The 22,510-nt window shown below is 38.4% G+C and overlaps 2 protein-coding genes across 2 annotated transcripts in view; both read right to left on the bottom strand.

Annotated features, from left to right (window-relative positions):
- Positions 1-11,999, bottom strand: part of LOC100049687 (ADAM3b) — a gene marked incomplete at its 3' end in the record, with an annotated part of 90,583 nt that extends 78,584 nt beyond the window's left edge. The window contains 4 exon segments of the mRNA NM_001098595.1: positions 5,243-5,321; positions 8,517-8,572; positions 11,321-11,403; positions 11,942-11,999. Of these exon segments, the coding sequence (NP_001092065.1) occupies positions 5,243-5,321; positions 8,517-8,572; positions 11,321-11,403; positions 11,942-11,999 (276 nt within the window).
- Positions 16,331-22,510, bottom strand: part of KLKB1 (kallikrein B1) — a 28,692-nt gene continuing 22,512 nt past the window's right edge. Inside the window, 4 exon segments of the mRNA NM_214074.1 lie at positions 16,331-16,786; positions 17,587-17,726; positions 19,414-19,509; positions 20,750-20,925. Coding sequence (NP_999239.1) covers positions 16,604-16,786; positions 17,587-17,726; positions 19,414-19,509; positions 20,750-20,925 — 595 coding nt within the window. The 3' untranslated portion in view covers positions 16,331-16,603.

Genomic DNA, 22,510 nt, shown 5'->3' with positions numbered 1-22,510 from the left:
GAAAAATACATATATATCATAGCAGACAAAAGCCAAAGACACAGCCATCATTACTTGCTACTGAGAGGAAACAGACGAAGTCATTAAAAACCACAAACCACCAAAACAATACATATGAGAGAGAAACGAAATTTTTATACAAGTATTAAATAAACTGAATCGGTAATTTAAAAATTCCCCCATGTGCGTACTCATACATAATCCCTAGGACCAGTGATTTCACTGGAAAGTTTTTACCAAATACCTAACAAATTAACAGGTATTTTATACAATGTCTTCCAGAAAATAGACAAGGAGGTAATCCTTCTCAATTTATTTAGTGAGGCCATGACTACACTAGTACAAAAGTTAGACAAAGGCAGGAAAAAATATGAAATCATAGCTCAATACTTCTCAGAAACTTTGCTCAAAATAAAAAAACCAAAAAACTCTCAAGCAATTATTAGCAAATCAACCCAGGCATGAACAAGAGAATCATACACTAAGGCCAAGTTATGAGTTTTCTGTGTGAAATATCATTTCGATATTTGAAGACCATCAATGCCATCCACCATATCAACAGGCTAAAAAAGAAAAATCAGGAGTTCCCGTCGTGGCGCAGTGGTTAACGAATCCGACTAGGAACCATGAGGTAGCGGGTTCGGTCCCTGCCCTTGCTCAGTGGGTTAATGATCCGGCGTTGCCGTGAGCTGTGGTGTAGGTTGCAGACGCGGCTCGGATCCCGCGTTGCTGTGGCTCTGGCGTAGGCCGGTGGCTACAGCTCCGATTAGACCCCTAGCCTGGGAACCTCCATATGCCGCGGGAGCGGCCCAAGAAATAGCAACAACAACAACAAAAAGACAAAAGACAAAAAAAAAAAAAAAAAAAGAAAAATCATATGATCTCATCAACTCATGGAGAAAAGGCATTTAATACAATTCAACATTCATCACTTGATGGGGCACAAGAAACAAAAAAACGAATGAAAACAAAACAAAAATCCCCTATAAAATGGTGAATTAATGGAATACTACTCAGCCATAAAAAAGAATGACATAATGCCATTTGCAGCAACATGGATGGAACTAGAGAATCTCATACTGAGTGAAATGAACCAGAAAGACAAAGACAAATACCATATAATATCACTTATAACTGGAATCTAATATCTAGCACAAATGAACATCTCCTTAGAAAAGAAAATCATGGACTTGGAGAAGAGACTTGTGGCTGCCTGATGGGAGGGGGAGAGAATGGGAGGGATCGGGAGCTTGGGCTTATCAGACACAACTTAGAATAGATTTACAAGGAGATCCTGCTGAATAGCATTGAGAACTTTGTCTAGATACTCATGTTGCAACAGAAGAAAGGGTGGGGGAAAAAACTGTAACTGCAATGTATACATCTAAGGATAACCTGACCCCCTTGCTGTACAGTGGGAAAATAAAAAATAAAAATAAAAATAAAAAATAAAATGGTGAATTTCCTCAACTTTATAAAGAGTATATTAAAAACAAACAAAAGCAAAAAGCCCTATAGCTAACATTTCCCTTAATGGTGAATGACTGAATACTTTATCCTAAAGGTGGGGTGGGGAAAATTGTGAGGATGTCTCCCATCAGTATTGCTACTTGATAGACTACAAGTAGTTGTAGCAAGGCCAGTAAGGCAAAAAAGGAGATAAAAAAGTGTAATGATCAAAAAAAGAAGAAAACAGAGGTCCATATTTGTAAAAGACAGACTATGGAGACATTTTTAAAGTATCTATCAAAAAAAGGAAAGGAAAGAAAAGAAAAACACCCACATGGAATTAATATGTGTCTTCTGCAAGTTTGTAAGGAACCAAAATCAACACAACTATGTTGCATTTCTAGATAACAACCATATGTAAAGTGAAATTAAAATGCAATACCATTTACAATTGCATCAAAGAAATTGAAATGTTTTAGAATAAACCTGCAAACATATGCACAGGATCTGAATGCTAAAATACAAAATGCTAATGAATGACATTTTAAAAAAGACCAAAAAAATGGAGTCTTTCTGTATTCATGGATTAGAAGAATCATCAGAATAAAGATGTCCATTCTCCCCAAATTGATCTTTTGGTTTAACCCTGTCAGTCACAATGCTAGCAAGGTTGTTCATACACATAGGGTAGTTTAGTCTATAATTTATATGAAAAAGAAAAACATCTAGAATAGTGTAAAAATCTTGAAAAAGAAGAAAGGGAGAGGAATTCCTATAGTCTCCATAAATGCTGAATAGGCCGGCAAACTGACGGAAGGAGATTGGCAGAAGGATACACACATAGAAGAACTGCACAGAATAAAGAACCCAGAAATATATTCACATATATACAGTCGCCTCCCTTGAATTTTCGATGGTGATGCCAGAGCAGCTCAAATGCAAAAAAAAAAAAAAAAAAAAAAAGCCTTTTCTAGAAACGGATTTGGATCAGCTACACAGCCCTAATAAAAGAGATAACCTTGATCCAAGTCTCAAAATTTATACAAGAGCGTCTCAAGTGAACATACCATGACATGTAAATAAAACTGTAAGATTTAGGGAAAGAAAACACATAACATCTTCAGGAACTCTAGAGCTATACAGATTTCTTAGGCTGGATAGCCAAATTACCATTCCTAAAGGGAAAAGTTGATAAATTAGCTCTCATTAAAATTTAAAAATTCTCGCCAATGAGAGACCTTATAATGACGATGAAAGGACAAATTACAAACTGGGAGAAAATATGTGCAAAGCTCATTATCTGGCAAAGGACTTAGAATACATGAACTGCGTAGAAAGCAGTGTGGAAAAACCAACCGCTCCAGCTAGAAAACAGGTAAAAGACATTAACAGATATTTCACAAAAGGTGACAAATAAGTACATGAAACTCTATTCAACATTATTTGTCATCACAGAAATGTGAGTCAAAATTACATGAGATGAATTTCACACCTATCATAATGGCTAAAATTGAAAATTTAAATCCCTACAAAATGGCAAGGTGCAGCGAGTCTTTTATCTCTCATACATTGCCAATGGAAAGTTCACATGGTGCAGCCACTCTGGAAAATCAATTGGGAATCTCTTTCAGAAACAAACATACATTCACCATATGATCTGACAATGATTCCTAGGCACATAGTCCAGAGAAATCACAGCCACACAACAAACTGCACGTGAATTTTCACAGAAGCATTATTTTCAATCCCTAAAGATTTCGAAGAGCCAAAATCTTTCTCAACTGGTAAAGTGGGAGAACAACTAAACCTGGTGTTTCTTTGTGGGAAAGTGGTCATGTAGGAATTCAGTAGATTTCACATGATTGAGACGTTCTCTTACTTTCAATTTCGCTAAGTTGTACTTTTCAAGGAAGTTGTTCATCTAAACTATCAAATTCACTGGCATAAAATTCTTATAATACTCCAAAATGCCATTTTATTTTCTGTATGACTAGGAATATCTCCTTTTGTCCCTAATATTGGTGGGGTTTGTTTCTGATCTAGACAAGTTTCACCCAGGGTTACTGATTCTATTAGTCCTTCTAAATAACTAAATTCAGTTTCACTTGTGCCACCACTCTTTTTTTTTTTTTTTTTTTTTTTGGTCTTTTGTCTTTTTAGGGCTGCACCCATGGCATGTGGAGGTTCCCAGGTTAGGGATCAAATCAGAGCTACAGCTGCTGGCCTACGCCACAGCCACAGCAACGTGGGATCCAAGCCATGTCTGCAACCCACACCACAGCTCACAGCAATGCCGGATCCCTAACCCACTGAGCGAGGCCAGGGATTGAACCTGCATCCTCATGGATGCTTGTCAGATGCGTTTCCCCTGAGCCATGACCAGAACTCCCATTCTTTTTCTTCACTATCTCTTGGGTTTCTGAACTGATTGCATTATTGTCTTCCTCTACTAGGTTCTAATCCTTTAGAGAGTATCTCGGTTCATATTGGAAAACATGAATGTAATGGTCATGCTCCTTCATCCTTTCCTTGCTAGGTTTTAGGCTCTGAGGTGGAGAATGGGGGTAGAAAGAGTCTCTTACTCTGAAGCTTGATCTTTCCTCCTAAAACTGAGCCTTTCCATCTCAGCTGAATGCCTGGGGTTTTAGCAGGGCCACTAGACACTGCCTGGGCTGAAAATCCAACATCTCCCAGTACTCTTTCATTTTTAGTATTATCCCCATCTTACTCTCTACCTTTTGGTAGAGTCTTAACCCCCATATATGCAACCTAACTCTTAGGGAAACAAGGACAAATCCTCTCCCCTGAAAAAACCTGCATCCACAAGCCCTCTTTATCTCTGGTCCTGTGTCCTACAAGTTCCAGCTGCTTCAGCAGCCTTGAAATCCAAATGCTTAAAGAGTCCTGCTTGGTTCCACCCTCAGACATATTATATCCCCAGCCAGAGGGCTTAGTTCAATGTGAGACCCACTTTCTGGGCTTGCTTTCTATCAGAGAGAAAATCCTGATCTGATTTTTAATTGTCAAGTGCCTGAAAACACGTGCCTCGAGGATTCTGTCTGGCATTCTACTTGTGGAAGATGAGAAGGACAAATGTACCTGCTACTAAATTAAAAATTTCATTCTTTCCCAATTGCTACATCACAACAGAATCAGACTAATCACTCACCTTTGCCTCTTCCCAATTATCTATTCTGGCAAAATAAGTGTCTTGTACTAAAGCTAACTTTCTCACATATTTTGGAAGGCAGCAATGCTCACCACTATACCACCAATGCTTTCTCACATATTTTGAATGTTTCTTGACTCCTTTTTTGCATTTGGGGATAGAATTCAAATTCCTATGTATCACGTGTAAGACTATTCAGATTCTGCAGCCAATATGCTTTTGCAACTTCACTTTTCTGTGCTCTTTTTATAAAGTGGTTACCCCTGTTCCCTCCACGGCTCAGGTCCCATGGTACCTATGGTACCTCCATAGAAGCCACTAAACCTCTCCCTGTGTTTAGTGGCTTCTTAGACCTTTCCCAACTTTTTTCCCCCTTCTCAAACTCCTACTAATACTTCCAGATAGTTTACACGACCTTTTCAGGTAAGTGATTCCTGACTTCCCAATTTAAAAAGTATTATTCTATTCAATATGCTTTCATAGCAATTGCCACATTACATTTGGGTTTGTGATCAATCTGTTTACCCAATCAATCTGTGGTGTATAAAGCATTATTCTTCTTCCCACCAATGGCTCCTTCACCTTGTAAAAATATCAATCTACACAACATAAAGTAAAATTTACCTTTATAAATGAAGAATCTGGATGCAATATCCCTGACTTGTTGTATGAATATACCAGGAAGCCAGAGTCTAAAAATGATCTAATCAACCAAAATAAGAATACTTCATGTAAGAGCATTAATAAAAATAACCTACAGAATGACGAGATTAAACAAATTTACTTTCCACTTGATAAGCTCAAATATGCAAAATATGCAAAAATTAATTGGATTTCTCAATTATCTAGCTTTCTTTCTGATAGCATAGTATGTTTAGGAGAGAAAATAATAACCAGGATATCCAGATACCCCAGTGTGGGCACTGTCATGACACAGATTGCTGTCTATAAATTCAGGAATTCCAGATTTCCATAGCAAAGTTTTCTTGTAGATTCAGCCATCAATACATCTCATGGTATAAATTTGTTAAAAGTCTGCTAACAAATAGCCATGGATCGATAAAAAAAACAAACAAGAAATATGTGCTTATTTCATTAGTTTTGTTTTCATGAAGTAACATTATGTTTTAAAAAACAAGCAAACAAACAAACAAACAAAAAACCTCCAAAGTCCCAGGGTCTTAAAATGACAATGAACTTCAGCTCCACACTGCCTCCATTCTGGGACCTAGGAAAAGGCATGGTCCCTCCATGACATATGCTTTTTCCATAGCAGGAGGAGAAAAATGGTAGAAGCACATGAGAATTCTTAAAGCTTTTAATTAGAAGTGGGATTCTAGCAATTTGCCCAAATTTCATAACTTAAATTACTTCTATAGAAAAACCTGATATAAGCATGGTACGGAACTATACTCTTCTTACAAAAGAGATGGTGATTATCATGGAGAAATCTAACACCATTATTTATTATAGGTATGAGACAGGCTCAAACCTGGGACCTGGGACCCTTGGGACCCTTGGCTGCGGCTCTTGCACCAGGACCAATGTCCCCTGGAGCAACAGAATACAAAGAAACTCAAAATTCTGCAGGCATGAGCAGTCTGGGCAATTATGAACAATTAAGATACGAAAAGGCCACAAACCAATTGCTATTTCTGAGGTGCCAAGAGCAAAGGCAGGGGACTGTGTATGATCCCTAAACACAGCGCCACCAAGGGAATGGGCAGATCACCTATCTGTCCCCACCTTCATTCCATTTAAGGAACCAGCCCACCTTCCACAGAGAGGGAGCGAGGGAATCTGTTCCCTCCTGCCTCAGCACAAATCCCAATAAAGTCTTGCCTGAATGCCTTCTCTGGCCACTTATCAATTTCTATTGATTAAAGAGTCCAAGGACCCTAGTCCATAACAGGGAACACTGGACTTTCTCAAGGATTCCAAACACCAAGAAAGCAGTTGAAGGGCAGAAGGGAAGAGAAACTAGAGCATTAAAGAGTACCCTTTTCACCACTGCTTTCCATTTCATATCTCCTCTCACTCTTTCTTTTTCTCCTACTGTGAAGAGAATTCTAGGCCTAGCCAACAAAGAGAACAAATACTGGTAAAATGCATATCAAAATTAAAGGTTTGATCATAATTACAGAAAAAAACTACAATGTGGAGGACAGAGAAATAAGATCCAGGATGAAAGCATAGATTTCCCATAGAAGAAAAGTGGTGTAGGAATTTAAAATTAAAATAAAAAAATAAGGGACTATTGATACATCAGGGAGTATTAATGTAACACACACACAAACAGACACAAAACTCACCCACACAAAAACGTATTGGAACATTCACTAAATATAGACTATATCAAGTTGCAAAAATTTACAGAAAATAAATATAACTCACAAGCTCTACACATTGCCAAAATGTTATTCAATTACAAGAACAAAAGAGACATGTGCAGATATGCACAGCATCGGAAAGCCTGCCCTCTGTATATTCCACCTGAAAAAAATAATCTGAAAGTATCCTAACCAAACAATGCATGAGTCAGCATAAAGCTGCAATAAAAAAAGAAAAAGAAAAAAAAGAAGTCTTGCTGAAAGTTGGAAAATTCAATACCATTGTTAAAGAAACTGGAAGCAGTGGATGCACATTTAAAATTGACAAAGAATTTTTTTTTAAATCTATAGGAATATTACAGTAGCACTTCAGGATCTGAGAGACACAAGAGAGGAATCTGAGAACTTATAACAGAAAATATGAATATAATGATTACATGAAAATTTCATTTTTATAGCAATACATCCCCAAAACAAAGGGAGAAGATAATCAATAATCTAGGTGGCATATTTACAACACAGAAGAGAGATAAAGTGTCAAACAAAATTCCCCCAAAATTAATTATCAGTGAAAATAACAACATCCATAACAGCAAAAAAGAAGGATAAAGCCATGGACCTGCTGCGACAATTAAATCAGTTACTACACGCAAATTGCCGGCAAAATGATATCTGCTCAATGAATGTCAGTTACTTTCGTTGTTATCATCATCATCATCATCACCTTATTAACATTCATCCTTCTTGATCCAAACACTCATTTAGTGATGCTAAGTCTGTGAAACAGAATCTCTGTTACGTAAGAATACACAGATAAGGATGTTTATTCCAGGGCCTATTGTATCAATCCTTGGAACTAACCCCCTTACCTACCAATATCATATACTATGGGATCTCATCTAGTAAAAATATACCAATAGAGCAAGAAGGTAAATATCATTATTAAACAACACCTGACACTTGCAGAACACTATTTCCATTAGTGCCAAAAGTTTTTTTCTTTCCTTTTTTTTTTTTGGGGGGGGGGTAAGGTTCTGCATGTTTGACTTAAGGTAAAGATGGAATTTTGAATAGAAAATCATGGAATGATACACACAGGTTACTGATATTGGCTTCCTCACAGAGTGAAAACTGAAGAGATTAAAAATATACACTAGCAAAATGAGACAAAACTACCATGCAATCTCAAGTAAAATGCTTAAAATCACATAATTATGTAAAATGACATGAAATGAACAAAATTCATTATGCACAAATAAAATTATTCCCTTAAGAGTTGTAATTGTAAATACATTTTAAGGCATTACAGTAAGTGATTTCACTTTCTGATATACTTTCATATTGATATCATGGAACTAGAATTTAGTTTGAATGACAGATTTATTCTAAAGATAAAGACTCTAAATTCTAGTCTGATATGAATCACAAAGAAGATATACCATGTTAAATAAATATAATATCTATGCTCTGGAATATTTAGGCTCTAAACCCAGGCTCAATTTAAGGTAGTGATTATAAAAATTTAAGACACTGTAAACAATCATATGAAAAGAAGAACAGCCACTTACTGTTTTTCAAGATGGAGAGTGAACGTTTTCCTATTAATTTTGATGGCATAAGTGACCTATAGCAAAGTATTCAGAGAGAAAGTAATTAGGTATTTCAAATTCTTAAAAGTCAAAAGCCCTAATTTCTTAAAGTATAGGTACTCTTCCATTTGTACTCAATATAGTTTGTATCATGAGTCTAAAAATTTTATATAGGTAGATAATTATAATTATAGAACTCTTCAATCTGGGAATGTGTTACAGACTTAGAATTAAATAAAATTAAGGGAATTCTAAAATCTATTTCAAAAAGTGTTTTTCATTAGCAGTTAAGTATCATAATCAAATTGTAACTTAAAATGGTTACATTTAGAAATGCTGAGTAATCTTGAAATAAACTTGAATTTTATTATCTCTCCCTACTCTGCAGTTTCTAAAACCAATACTTTGAAAATTAAACTATATAGGGCAATCTCTTTTTTAATATTCAGGAAGTATCCACTAGTTGTTGGGAGAGCTACCTACAGTCTCCCCCCAACCCCTGTCTTCTAGGGCCAGGTGACCAGAGAAGGTCACCTCACACCAAGACACCAAGTTTTGCTAGACAGCCCACGTTTCGTGAGAAGCCCCTTCATTCCAACTCCAGGTATTCTGATGGACCATGCCAGCTTCACACTTTGTTGAGCCTCAGTTCGGTCTCCCCCTCTCAACTCTGGCTTCCCCCTCTTTCTACCGCAGGGGCTCATTCCAAGGACAGATCCTAAGAAGCTGTCTTCACATAAATCTTCTCAGAGATTGAATCCCAAAGAACTGAAGTAGTGACAGCATCATAAAACATATGCCTTCTTTAAGCCATAGCATGTGGTTAATTCTGGAAAATGTTCTGCATTGGCAAAGAACATGACTTTTGTCGTAAGGTACAGTTTTCTGTGTTTTAAGTCTTCTTGTATTCAATCTTCTATAAACTTGTAGCTAGTGGAAAAAAGGTGTTGGCATCCTCCCCCACCATTACTGTGACATTGCTTCTTTCTCCTTGGAATCTGTACTTTTGGCCTTACATATGTTGGAGCTTTGTGGTTGGGTGCAAACAGACTTAATACGGTGATAGCTTCAGGATAAACTGGTCACTTTATCAAGAATAAGACGTCTTTTTTCCTAGAAGTGCTTCTGATTTTAAATTCTACTTTAGTATTTGTATGGCCATAACAGCTTGTGTTTGATACGTTCACTTCTTTATTTTTAACTCTTGATCCATTTTTATGTAACAAGGAGGGTTTTTAAACTTTTAAAAAAATTCCTATTAATTTAGAGAAGCATTCTGAAGATAAAAAGCAAGTTGCAATTTCCAGGGACTTACTAGTGTAAAAATACCTCTAAATCTTATTTCACAGTGGGTTTCACAACTATATTTTTAGACATGCAAACTACATAGAAAACATATCAACTTAAGTACTGCTGTTTTAGTGTCCCTACGTCATCCTATTTTTTGCAGAATAAATCTTTCGTGTGAGGGCAAATCTGTATAATCTCCCCTTCTTCTCTAGTCTGCATATCAAGTAATGGCAGCATCATATACACAATTAATCAAGGCAAAAAATTTGTTGTCCTGTATTTCTCTACCTTGATTTTTTAATACTGTGAATCATGGAATACAATTAAAATAATAGGCATCCTATACTATTGCTCTGACCCTAAAATGAATGCTGTAAACATCTAAATTTAAGTAGGTATGATATTTCTATAGTCTGCTTTTGTTGGTGATGTTATTGTTGTATAGATCCATTTAAATCACAATTGAGGCTGTACTCTTCTAAAGTGAGGTACTGGGTGTGCATTTGGTGAGTACGTGTGTGTAAATGTGCAAGTGATTTTCTGTAATATTCTTCCTGGATACATGTACTTACTTCTAAAATATGCAGTGAAGTGATTTGATTTACTCATTTTTCTCATATTAAGATAGGCTTCAGGGAGTTCTTGTTGTGACTCAGCGGGTTAAGAACCCTACATAGTATCTATGAGGATGTGGGTTGGATCCTTGGCCTTGCTCAGTAAATTAAGGATCTGGCAATGCTGCAAGCTGCAGCCTAGGTTGCAGATGCAGTTAGGATCCAGTGTTGCTGTGGCTGTGGCACAGGCCGGCCAAACTTAAGAAAATAAAAAACAAGAAAAGCCAGGCAATTAAAAAAAAATACATGTGCATGTGTGTAGGCACATCTCTGAAACTTCATTCAAATTGACTGCCTTTGGAAAATGAGGTGGATAACACTTGGAAAATGAGGAAATGAGCAGACTCAACAACTCTCTGCACTGTCTAGTTTTAATTTTACCAAATATATGCTTTACTAATTTAATCAGATCAAAAATAACATTACTTTCATTTTTACTAAGATTTATATGTGCACATGCATATATAAATAAAAGCAGGAAGATATTCTTTATATATTGTCACTTTATATATTGTCATACTGTTACAAGGTGAATGTCAGAATGACCCCACTACCAAGGAATATATTTTTAAATGCACATCTTTTCTAGAAAAAAATATATTAGATTATATATGTCATTGGTATATACTGGCCACCCATTGGCCAGGAATTCTGGTATTTTTTTTTTTTTTTTCTGAGTCACTGTTTTAAAATTGTTTTGTAATGTTCATCTATTACTTGGGTAAGGAACACAAAACAAAACACTTGCTCTCCCCTCAGACAAAATGTCACTTGAACATTCATTTAGAACACAAAATTCCATGAAGGGATGAACTGACTTGAGTCTTGCAGTCCAGTAAATATAGAACCCTCAAATTTTTAAAGTGATTTCTTAATTACATTCGTGTCTGAAGCCCTGCCGTCCTTGGTGTCTTTCACAATCTTCTGCGGCACTGTAATTTGCAGAAGTGATGTTACAGAGTCTGCGGTAAGGAAAACAGGTGTGAGTGTGAGAATTCCCCGCCATGCCAGCATCCTTACCCTTTTCTGTCCCATCAGGTCAGTCTTGGACCTTCCAAGCCCCTGCGCGCGTGTACACACTTACACAGACACGCATGCGCGCACACCACAGAATCTTCCTCTGCGGGATTCCAGGAAGAGGCTGCTCTGGAAGTGGGAGTGTTATTACTTCCCACTCAGCCCTGGACCTCAGCCCTGAGTATGTGAAGAAGGGCTGTCCCGGGGATCCCTTCAGGCTCCCTCCTTCCCCCACCAGCTAGAAGGCGGACGCCCGCTCCTTCCCGGCAGGGTCAAGAAGTGAGGGACAACCGTCCCAGGCGTGCTCTGAGCCCCCTGACCAGGAGGCCTAGCAGGACCCTGAAACTGGGCGGTCTCTGACCCGACCATGGTCTCCCCCCAAGCCTAGCCTGGGCTTCTGGGGCCAGGAGGGCCACGCCGCCCCGCCTACGCGAAGGGGCACTGCGCCCGGCCCTCCTCCTGTCCTGCAGTGTCCTCACTTACGACGGCCGGCGGATGTCAGCTGGCCCAGCCCTGAGAGAATCAGCAGGACAGATAGCATTGCGTGGCCCGCCGGCCTCGCCATAGAGATGGCGGTTGACTGGAAACTGCAGCAGCTGGCTCGAGGGGCCCGAGGCTCTAGGTCCGGACTCGGGGGGCGGGGGTGGGGGGTGGAAGCGGAGTGGCGGGGGGCGGGGTTGCTGGGGATGTGGCTGCAGGTCAGGCCCCGCCCCAGCTTCCGTCCCGGATGCCCCAGCCTCAGGCTTCTGGCGCCCCCCAGAGGCCTGCTGCGTGTGGCTGGCACAGGAGAGCCCTGCTTCCTGCCTAATTATGCTGTGTTTCCAAAAACTTGATGTTTTAACCCGTTCTGGGAGTAACCTAAGTTTTATAAAGAGCACTTTCTCCTCTGCATATAAGCCATTTGCTGGTGGAGGGCTTAGGGATATTAAGAGTCCATATCATGGCCTTCTGGTGCGATGGCTGAATGTAATGGAGGAAGAAAATAGAGTTCACTATATGTTTATTAGCGGGCAGTTGCCTATTTTAACAATATATACTGTCAGATGTCTTTTTTAAGTTTCAGGTCAAAACACACACACACACACACAAAGGAAACAGACCCTAAAAAATCAATTTTCAGGAGTTCCCGTCGTGGCGCAGTGGTTAAGGAATCCGACTAGGAACCATGAGGTTGCGGGTTCGGTCCCTGGCCTTGCTCAATGGGTTAACGATCCAGCGTTGCCGTGAGCTGTGGTGTAGGTTGCAGACGCGGCTCGGATCCCGCGTTGCTGTGGCTCTGGCTTAGGCTGGCGTCAACAGCTCCGATTAGACCCCTAGCCTGGGAATCTCCATATGCCGCGGGAGCGGCTCAAGAAATAGCAAAACGACCAAAAAAAAAAAAAAAAAAAATCAATTTTCAATTCCTCTCTTATAGGTTTGTTTCTTAGAAAAAATTTCCTCCCATTTGGGGTTTCCTTTTACTTTGTTAATATTCTGGGCATTAGCCAACATAATCAAAGGAAGATTCACGAAAAAAATATTTGCACACCAATATTCATCACAGCTTTATTCGCAGGAGCTGAAAGGTAGAAGCAACCATAAACATAAATAGATGAGCAAAATGTGGTTTATATATGCAATGGAACACCATTCAACCTTAAAAGAGAAGAAAATTCTGACACATGCTATTACACGGATGAACTTTGAGGACATTATGCTAAGTGAAATAAGCTAATAAAAAAAAAACAAACTTTTATGAGTCCACTAACATAAGGTACCTCATTAGTGATATTGCTAGGGACAGAAACTACAAATGGTGATTGTCACTATTTGGGAAAGGAAGAAATGGAGAGTTCTTGCTTAATGGGTATAGAATTTCCATTTTGCAAGATGGAGATTTTAGGAGTTGTTTGGTAGTGATGTTTGCACAACAATGTGAATATACTAAGTAGCATGAAGCTTACATTTAAAAATGATTAAGATGGGGAAATTTATGTGTATTTAACATAAGTATAAAAAGTTATTATACTGGAGTTCTCTTATGGTGCAGTGCGTTAAGGATCCAGTGATGTTGCTACTGAGGCTCTGGTTGCTGCTGTGGTGTAGGCTCAAACCCTGGCCAGAAACTTCCACAGGAGGATTCAAGTGTAACAACAACAACAACAACAACAAAGAATTCAACCAACCAAACAGAAAAGTTATAAAAAATTACATTTTGAGAAGCTCCCACTGTAGTGCAGTGGGTTTATCTCTGTGGAGTTCAATACCTAGCCCTGCACAGGAGCTTAAGGATCCGGAGCTACTGCAGCTTTGGCTTATCTCCAAGCTCTGCCTGGGATTTGATCCCTGCCTGGGAACTTTCATATTACATGCAGGTGCCCAGAAAAGAAAAGATAAGAGGAAGGAAGGAAGGAAGAAATTAATTTTGAAAAGCAACTTAAATTAGACAAGTCACCAGTCTGTATATTAAAACGTCAAAATTCTCTCTAGGTTAATTCTATTTCCTTTCAATGTGTGAACTCCACAGTTTGGGAAAAATTCAGATTTAGCCTTTTATTTTGTCTTCCTAGGCCTGACGTGCCTTAATATGCCAAGGAAAGATTATTATGAAAGCAAAATTGTTAAAATGTCATTTACCTTAGGCTTAAAATAGCATGTATTTAATAAGTGTAGCAAATATTACATAAGTTTGAATTTAGGGCACTGGTTAATGACCAGGACAATTTAAGATAATAAATTATTAGTATAATTATATTTACCCTTCATGTTTTGCATACTCTTTGTTGCATGAATTTCTCATTTCATTTCACTTCATGATCAAAGTGACAAAAATTATGAAAAGGGGCAGAGCAATACAGAAACTCAAAGTAAGCCAGTGCTCTGATGCATATTGTAGGCTTTCTAAATAAAAACTATATTTAGAAAAGAAACGTAGAAATCAGTGGCTTATCACTGAATATTTGAATAAATTTATGTTTATTTCACTTTAATCACATGTACATGTAAAATCATATACATGGAGTTCCCATTGTGGCTCAGCGGAAATGAACCCAACTAGTATCCATGAGGACACAGGTTCCATCTCTGCCCTCCCTGAGTGGGTTAAAGGATCTGACATTGCTATGAGCTGTCGTGTAAGTCGAGGATGTGGCTCGGATCCCATTTTACTAGGGCTGTGGTGTAGGCCAGCAGCTGCAGCTCTGATTCAACTCTCCTGGCTTAGGAACTTCATATGTCACGGGTGTGGCCCTAAAAAGACAAAAAAAAAAAAAAAAAAAAAAAAAAAAGGTTTATACGTAAATTGGAGGTTTCCACACCTTGGTGAAGAGCGAGACAGATGTCAGAGCCCTTGGCTAACCTCTTATTAGATATGTCCATGTGTTGCATGTTCCACAGATACACAAGCTACTGTCTGTCACAGGGCAAGCTCAGTGCTGGCTTCCAGGCTGGGTGCAGCCACCACTCTCTCTCTGGGACCCAGGCCTCCCAGTCCACTCTCCCTCGTGAGGGTGAAGTCATCCCGACCTCTCAAATTCTTAGCCTCTCGCACACCCTCAGTTCTCGTCCCAGGAGGCTCCTACTGGGTGAAGGGCTTTTCTGTTCCCCTCTGTACTGAACACATGGTGGGTAACAGAGAGACCATTCCAGCACCACTGGCTCCAATTGGCAATTTAAAAATGATCATCACACCCCAGAGGATGTCACAATTCCACATTTCAAAATTCTCCTCAGTTTTGCCCAAAGGAGGTCATTCCCTGACCAACAAAAGCCCAAGGGTTATTCTGCAAGCACTTCAAAATCCTAGTCAAACACCCTTTAGAATATTAAAAGCCAAGATGAAATATTTTCATTGCGAGCCATTTTTTTCCTTTTTAAATATAAAATACCACCACCACAGAACAAAAACCAGTATCCTTTTTGCATGCAAAAGTGAAAGCTAAAGTTATGGTTTTTTTTTTTTTAATTATTTCATAAAATCCAGTCAGATTAGTCCTTTCTACCACTCAGTGTGTTTTTAAGCATGGAAGAAAAAAAAAAAAATCCCTTCTAGGGACTTTGCTTTTCTACTTTTCTAATTAATTTATCTAATATGCTGTAAATGGTCAATTCTGGGTCAATGTCAAGGCAGCTTAACAGAACAGAATCCAACTATCCATCTCACTTGCGGTGGTCACTGGCAAGTCTGGGATTTATGTTGCATAAGAACTCCTGGCATACTCATTCCAGGGTTACTTCGTACTACTATGAATTTACCTAATACTGCTTTGGGGTTACTATGGCAGAACCCAATATCCCTGAGCGCCAAGAAAACCAGATCCCTTGCCTTCCATGTAGGCTGTGTGATGAGCCTATTGCAGGAGCTGCACCCAAAGAACTGCAGGTCCACAGGTGTCCCCTGCATGGCCAGCATGGAGCCAGTGTCAATGCCCAGGGAACCAAGGTAGGAGACAAAATGAAAAGGTGCACCATTATTAGGTGCAATAACTCTTCCTGGAAAAGTACATGTTACACAGGCTTCTTCACTTCCACTTGGCGGAATAAAATCCAAGCTTCCTGGCTCTTTACCCCAAGTGAGGCAGCTGGTAATAGGTATAGATGACTTCACAGGTGAGGCTAAGAGAATTGGTTATCTCTGAGACAGACTGAGTTCCAGAGGAGGCAGTATGATTGCAATGAGCCCAGGTGCTGGACTAGAATCTTGGGTCATTTATCTTCCATTCTGTTTCACAATCAGAAGAAAACATTTTGGGGGGGGGGGGTGCTGGCCCATGGCATGTAGAAATTCCCTGGGCCGGGGATCAAACCTGTGCCATAGCAACAACACAAGCCACAGCAATGACAATGCTGGATCCTTAACCCACTAAACCACCAGGGAACTCCAGAAGAAAACACTTTTTTATCACACTATTTGGCCATTTTATTTCAAAACAAACAATCATGGAGATATTCAGTTGTCTTATCTCACATTATAGCATTATTACTGGATGCTGAAAGCATTATGCATTGTCCCTTTTTATCCTTACAACAAGGACAGGAGGTAGATCCCATGCTCCATGTTTTTTCAGATGAGAACCCCAAGGTTCCATACCTGAATTGAAGCCAGGTTGTAAAACTAATGCTCTGAGCTGGGCTCTTTCCTGTCTCTATGATGCTTCTTCAGAGTGGCTACTTCATCCAAGACTGACCATCATCATCCTGTGTTTTCTCTAAAATCCAGTCCATATATTCTATAACTTTGGTGTAGACTCCTGGTTGTTCACGGCGGGCACAGCCTTCACCCCAACTGGTGATGCCCACCAAATGCCATATTCCATTGTATTTACAAACCAAGGGACCCCCTGAATCACCCTGTGTCACAGTGGGTGGAAAAATAAAATGATAGAAGGTTACAACATATGTGCCTTTAAAATTCTATAGTCACACCACATGCACCACATACAAACAATTTCTTTCTTTCTTTTTTTATTTTTACTAATTTTTTAATTTTTTTAGGGCCACAGGTGCGGCATTTGGAAGTTCCCAGGCTAGGAGTTGAATCAGAACTGTAGCTGCCGGCCTGCGCCACAGCCACAGCAACTCCCAGATCTGAGCTGCATATGCAACCTACACCACAGCTAATGGCAATGCTGGATCCTTAACCCACTGAGGGAGGCCAGGGATGGAACCCACATCCTCATGGATACTAGTTGGGTTTGTCTTCACTGAATCATGACAGGAACTCCTACAAACAATTTCTTATAGTTTTTCAGATATCTCATGTGCCTCATTAGCTGTCAGATGTGGTGAAAATAACTTAATTCAATAGTACATGGTTGCACTTTTTCCAACAAAGAAATTTTTACATTATAATTCCAAAAAGTAATGCTCTTACATTTTAGCACAATTATTGTATTACAATTATCTTCCTCTAAATACAGCATGCTCCTGCAAAGATTGTGGTATATATAATACATAAAAATTATATGTGATCTAAACAATATATAATATATAAAATTATATTACAGTGTATTTACTTTGTCAAAAGTGACTTATGAAATTATAAGATCATTTGGCTCTGAATTTTTTAAAAGGCTATAGTGAAACAATATATCTTGAAATGATTTTTCTCAAGTGCCCTATTGTTTGTTTTTCATAATCAAGTGCATTACCTTACAAGCATCTTTTCCTCCTTCTTTATAGCCAGCACAGATCATCTGTTTGGATATTTTATGATCTCTGTAACTTTTCTGGCATTCTTCATTTGATACCAAAGGAATATTTACCTTCTGTAGGATATTCTGGATTTTACCTATGAGGTAAATAGTATGTAATTTCAGAAGGAGGCAATACAATAAATATGGAAATAAGACTAAAGTCTTGAAATGAATAAGAATGATGAACTTTTTGATAAGGTCATTTCTTCAGCCAAAAATTGTAAGGGTGAGAATGTAGAGTTACACAAAAACATGGAGAGGAAAGGGTGAGCCCTACCTTAACACCCTAGACCTGGCTAAGAACCAGCTCTCATTTGCTCTACCATCTTTCTCATCTCTATAAAATTTCTCCAATTTCCTTTCATCACCTATAATCCAAAAACCTAGCAGTTTTTATCTTTCGGTCTTTATTCAGTCTTACATTCAATATGATCCCTTTGAATATATTTTTTTTAATGAAAAGACAACGTATGGAATGAGAAAACATATTTGCAACTGTATATCTAATAAAGGGTTAATTTCCAAAATATTTAAAGAACAATAGTAAAAAGAAAAACAAAAACAACCCCACAAATAATCAAATTTTTATTTTTAATTTATTTAGAAATTTTTTTTGGTCTCACCCACATCATATAGAAGTTCCCAGGCCAGGACTTGGACCTGTGCCACAGCAGCAACCCGAGCCACTACAGTGACAACGCCAGATCCTTAACCTGCTGAGCCACCAGAGAACTCCAATAATCCAATTTTTAAATGGGCAAAGGACCCAAAGAGACATTTTTTCAAAGAAGATAATTAATGACCAAAAGGAACATGAAAAGATAACTCAACATCAGTAATCACAGGGGAAATGAAAACCAAAACCACAGGGAGATATTACCTCACAGGTCGGAATGGCCATTATCAAAAAGGTGGAAAATAACAAATGCTGGTGAAGATATGAAGAAAAGGGAATAATAAATAATCATATGGGGAGTTCCGGTCGTGGCTCAGTGGTAACGAACCCGACCAGTATCCCATGAGGATCCCTGGCCTTGCTCAGTGGGTTAGGTTAAGGATCCCACGTTGCTGTGGCTGTGGTGTAGGCCGGCAGCTATATCTCTGATTTGACCCTTGGCCTGGGAACTTCCATATGCTGCACATGCAGACCTAAAAAGCAAAAAAATTAAATTAAATGTGTATTACTGTGTCACATTTAAAAGCATTTTGATAAAGTACTGCGATTTTAGTGCTTCCCTTTGTAATCCTATGTTTTTTATTTAAGGATTTAAAAGCAAAAAAATAAAAAAAATAAAAATAAATAAAAGCATAATTAAAGAAGTGATTCATAGGCTTCATCAGATTTCAGGAAGCATGCATAAAAACAAAAGAAGATTAAAATCCTGCCAGAAAGAGAGATGGTGTGCCTGCCTAGACTCCCCGTCATTAATATCAAGGGAGAACAGTGCTTTGAAAGATGGAGACTCCATTCATTCTGAGGGCAGGACAGCTTTGAGTGGGCTCATTAGCCCTATATGGGGCCAATCCTGTATTAAAGGCAAACAAGTGATCTTTATTGTAAAGTAAGATGCTTAAGAGATTATTATCTTTTACATTTTTCCAAGCCTGAGCAAAAATCCATCTTCTCAAAAATCACTGAATGAATATTTCAGAATGAATAGTTTGGAAAAAATCGTGAGTTTGGATATAATTGTAGACAGAGCCCAATGAAGTGGATCCACTCCCTGTACTTTAACACAGAAGATGAGCTATGAAAACAACATTTAAAATGTCATGCTGTACCTTTTTCCTCCGTGAAGCCCCATCCAGTTACCCAGCAGTTGGTATAAACTACATTTGTATCATCTCTGGAAGGTAGGCATATTGGCTTTTGGAAATCTGAAAGGTAATTTTAAAATGAAAATGTGGCTAATGTTATGGATATTGACTTAACAAATAAATACTTTTATCATATTCTATTTCTATAGAGTAGCACCAAGTAGAATAAGACTTTTGCTTTTCTGCTCAATATTTATTTATTTATTTATTTTCCTTTGTTTCTGCTTAATTTCTTTTTTTTTTTTTTTTTTTTGGTATCTCTTGGGCCGCTCCCACGGCATATGGAGGTTCCCAGGCTAGGGGTCTAATCGGAGCTGTAGTCTCCGGCCTACACCAGAGCCACAGCAACGTGGGATCCAAGCTGCGTCTGCGACCTACACCACAGCTCACGGCAACGCCGGCGGATCATTAACCCACTGAGCAAGGGCAGGGACCGAACCCTCAACCTCATGGTTCCTAGTCGGATTCATTAACTACTGTGCCACGACGGGAACTCCTGTTTCTGCTTAATTTCTAAGGTCAACGATTGAAGAAATTTTCTCACTATCAGAGTCATTTTTGGTGTTAAATTTTCTGGATTTAACCCAAACTCAGTACCCCAATTTACTGTCAAAAACACTTAGAAGTTTTTGGGTCTTATTCTGAGTGTGGTTTTCTTAGTAGTAACAGCAAAGGGTCCACCCTGTTTCAGGCATGATTTTTACATGCTGTTAACTTATGAGCTGATTTAAATAGTATAGCAATCCTATGGGGTAATCAGAGGTGCAAAGAGGTAAAAGCATCTAACCTGAGCTCACAGAATCATTAGAAGATACAACAGGCATTCAGAAACTATGGAGCATTGTATTTCCAACCTGAGTACTAATGCCTTCCCAGAATTTCCTTCTGCAAGTCTCTTCTCTACTCAAGGTACACCTGGAAGTTAATAACTGACTCTGCTTGCCCTCATATATTCCTAATATGTCTAAGCCGAAGGCAATGCTAATTTGGCTACTCTTGTCAAAAGGACCCATTCTTCCTAGATGGCAAAGACACTTCCTATGTCTGTTATTTTAATAGTGTTTATGAAGCTATATTCCTTCCTGGAAGAACTAATTAACATATCTTGGTTTTTAAGTACAAGAGATTTTTATGTCAAGTTGCAGGTCTTATCTTTCCTGGCAACACTCGCCTTTCCTGCCATGCTGTTAACTGGAAAATAAAGACAATCTCTCTAGACTCTGACCTCTCACTCAAACTGATGCAAAGATTTAAACCAACACAATTTAGCTGTACATTTCTCCTAAAATATGCTACGTACCAGTATAATTCAAAGGAGTCTCAAGTTTTAGTAAGGCAATATCATGACCACTTTCCAAGATTTTATAATTTTGGTGAATAATAATCTCTTTTACTTGTGAGAAAGGTGTTTCTTTTGTTATCTCTGATATATTTAAAATGCCACCATAAATGCGCCAAATATCCGGCAGGGAAAGCCTAGGAGGGAAAAATAAATACTAATTTGAAACAAGAAAGACTGGCCTTTGATATTGGTCCTTCTTCCTTTCCGTTGACCTTTCAAAACAGCACTGGGAAGAAAATACTCCATATAAGATGCATTTACATACCTAATTTACCCTCCTGGCAATTTATCACCAACAGCAGCAGTGCTAAATCTCTGAAGATTCAGTTTAAAATACTGGAAAATGTACATTTATGCACTTATGTCCTATCTACTATAAGTGAAAATAAAAGAATGTTACTCTCTGTGAGAGAAACTGTGTTCCAGAGATGTCTAGCAATTTATCTTGGAAAAATCACTGTCAGTTCATGAAATTCAGAACTGGCAAGAAGGAATAACTTTATACAAGCCCCTCTGTAACCAGATTAGGGGGTATGGGGTCCCAGAGAAAGAGAACCAGGCATGGCTTTCTTGACCTAAGAGAAGCCATTTTTGAGCTAATCCATTTTGTGATCTAAGTCTGGCACAATCCTTGGCCTTGAACAAGTCTCGGTAATTAACGATCTTAAAGGAACGAAAGAATGTAGAAACAAATGACTGCTACAGGCAAGAGAAGTAGCAATAGCAAAGATGATAAACAGTGGTAAGTGCTCTCAGTTCTCTTTCAATGGTGAAGATTAGCCTGAAGCCTTCAACTACAAGATCAACTGGAAACCAAGGGAGGATGATGTGCACCTTTTCTGACCCTCCTGACTTCAAACAATGAAAGCTTGTACTCTATCACCCAAGCTCCTTCATGAATATGCATGTGTCCTTAGCTTAAAATGTCCCCAGTTTTGCTGTTTGGGAAAAACTGCATTGGGAAAGATTCCCAGTGTCCTTCTAACTTGCTACAAATAATAAATCCTTCCTTCTCCCACTCTTTAGTTTGATTGTGTCTTTTCACTCAACACCCACCAAGAGGTGAACCCAGTTTTCGGGTAATATCTATAATAGGGCAAGTGAAGGGAACTTCAGTGCTATTTAATCTATATCTATATTTTGGGAAAATTCTTTAAATAGGAATGTGTACAAAATAAATATAAAACTATTGTCTAAAGCAAAGTCTTATTTTGTGCAAAGATCTAGAAATTTTTATTATCAATTTAGTGGTGCTAGACATACTGGCACCAAACTCTGGAGGAAATGAGGATGATACCATATGCAAGGTGGCTTGCTTTCAGTTAAATCACAGTGTTTTCCATGTATGTTATTTCTTATCAATTCATAATACGGAAACTTCAAGAAAGAAAATTCTTAACTTGAATTGGTACAACCACTATGGAAAACAGTATGGTGGTCCTTCAAAAAGTTAAATGTAGAACTAATATATGATCCAGGAATTCCACTTCCAGTATACATCCAAAGGAAATAAAATCAGTATCTTGAAGAAGTATCTGCATCTTTTGTTCAGAACAGCATTATTTACAACTACTAAGACATGGAAACTACCTGAGTGTCCACTGACAAATGAATGGATTAAAAAATGGGATTTTATATATATATATTATACATATGTGTGTATATATATATACATGTGTGTATATATATATTATACATATGTGTATATATGTTGTGTAT

This window comes from Sus scrofa, chromosome 15 (genome assembly GCF_000003025.6).
Source record: "Sus scrofa isolate TJ Tabasco breed Duroc chromosome 15, Sscrofa11.1, whole genome shotgun sequence".
NCBI classification, from domain to species: domain Eukaryota; kingdom Metazoa; phylum Chordata; class Mammalia; order Artiodactyla; family Suidae; genus Sus; species Sus scrofa.
The sequence above is the reverse complement of the archived record's forward strand: the minus strand, read 5'-3'. Positions and strand labels throughout refer to the sequence as shown.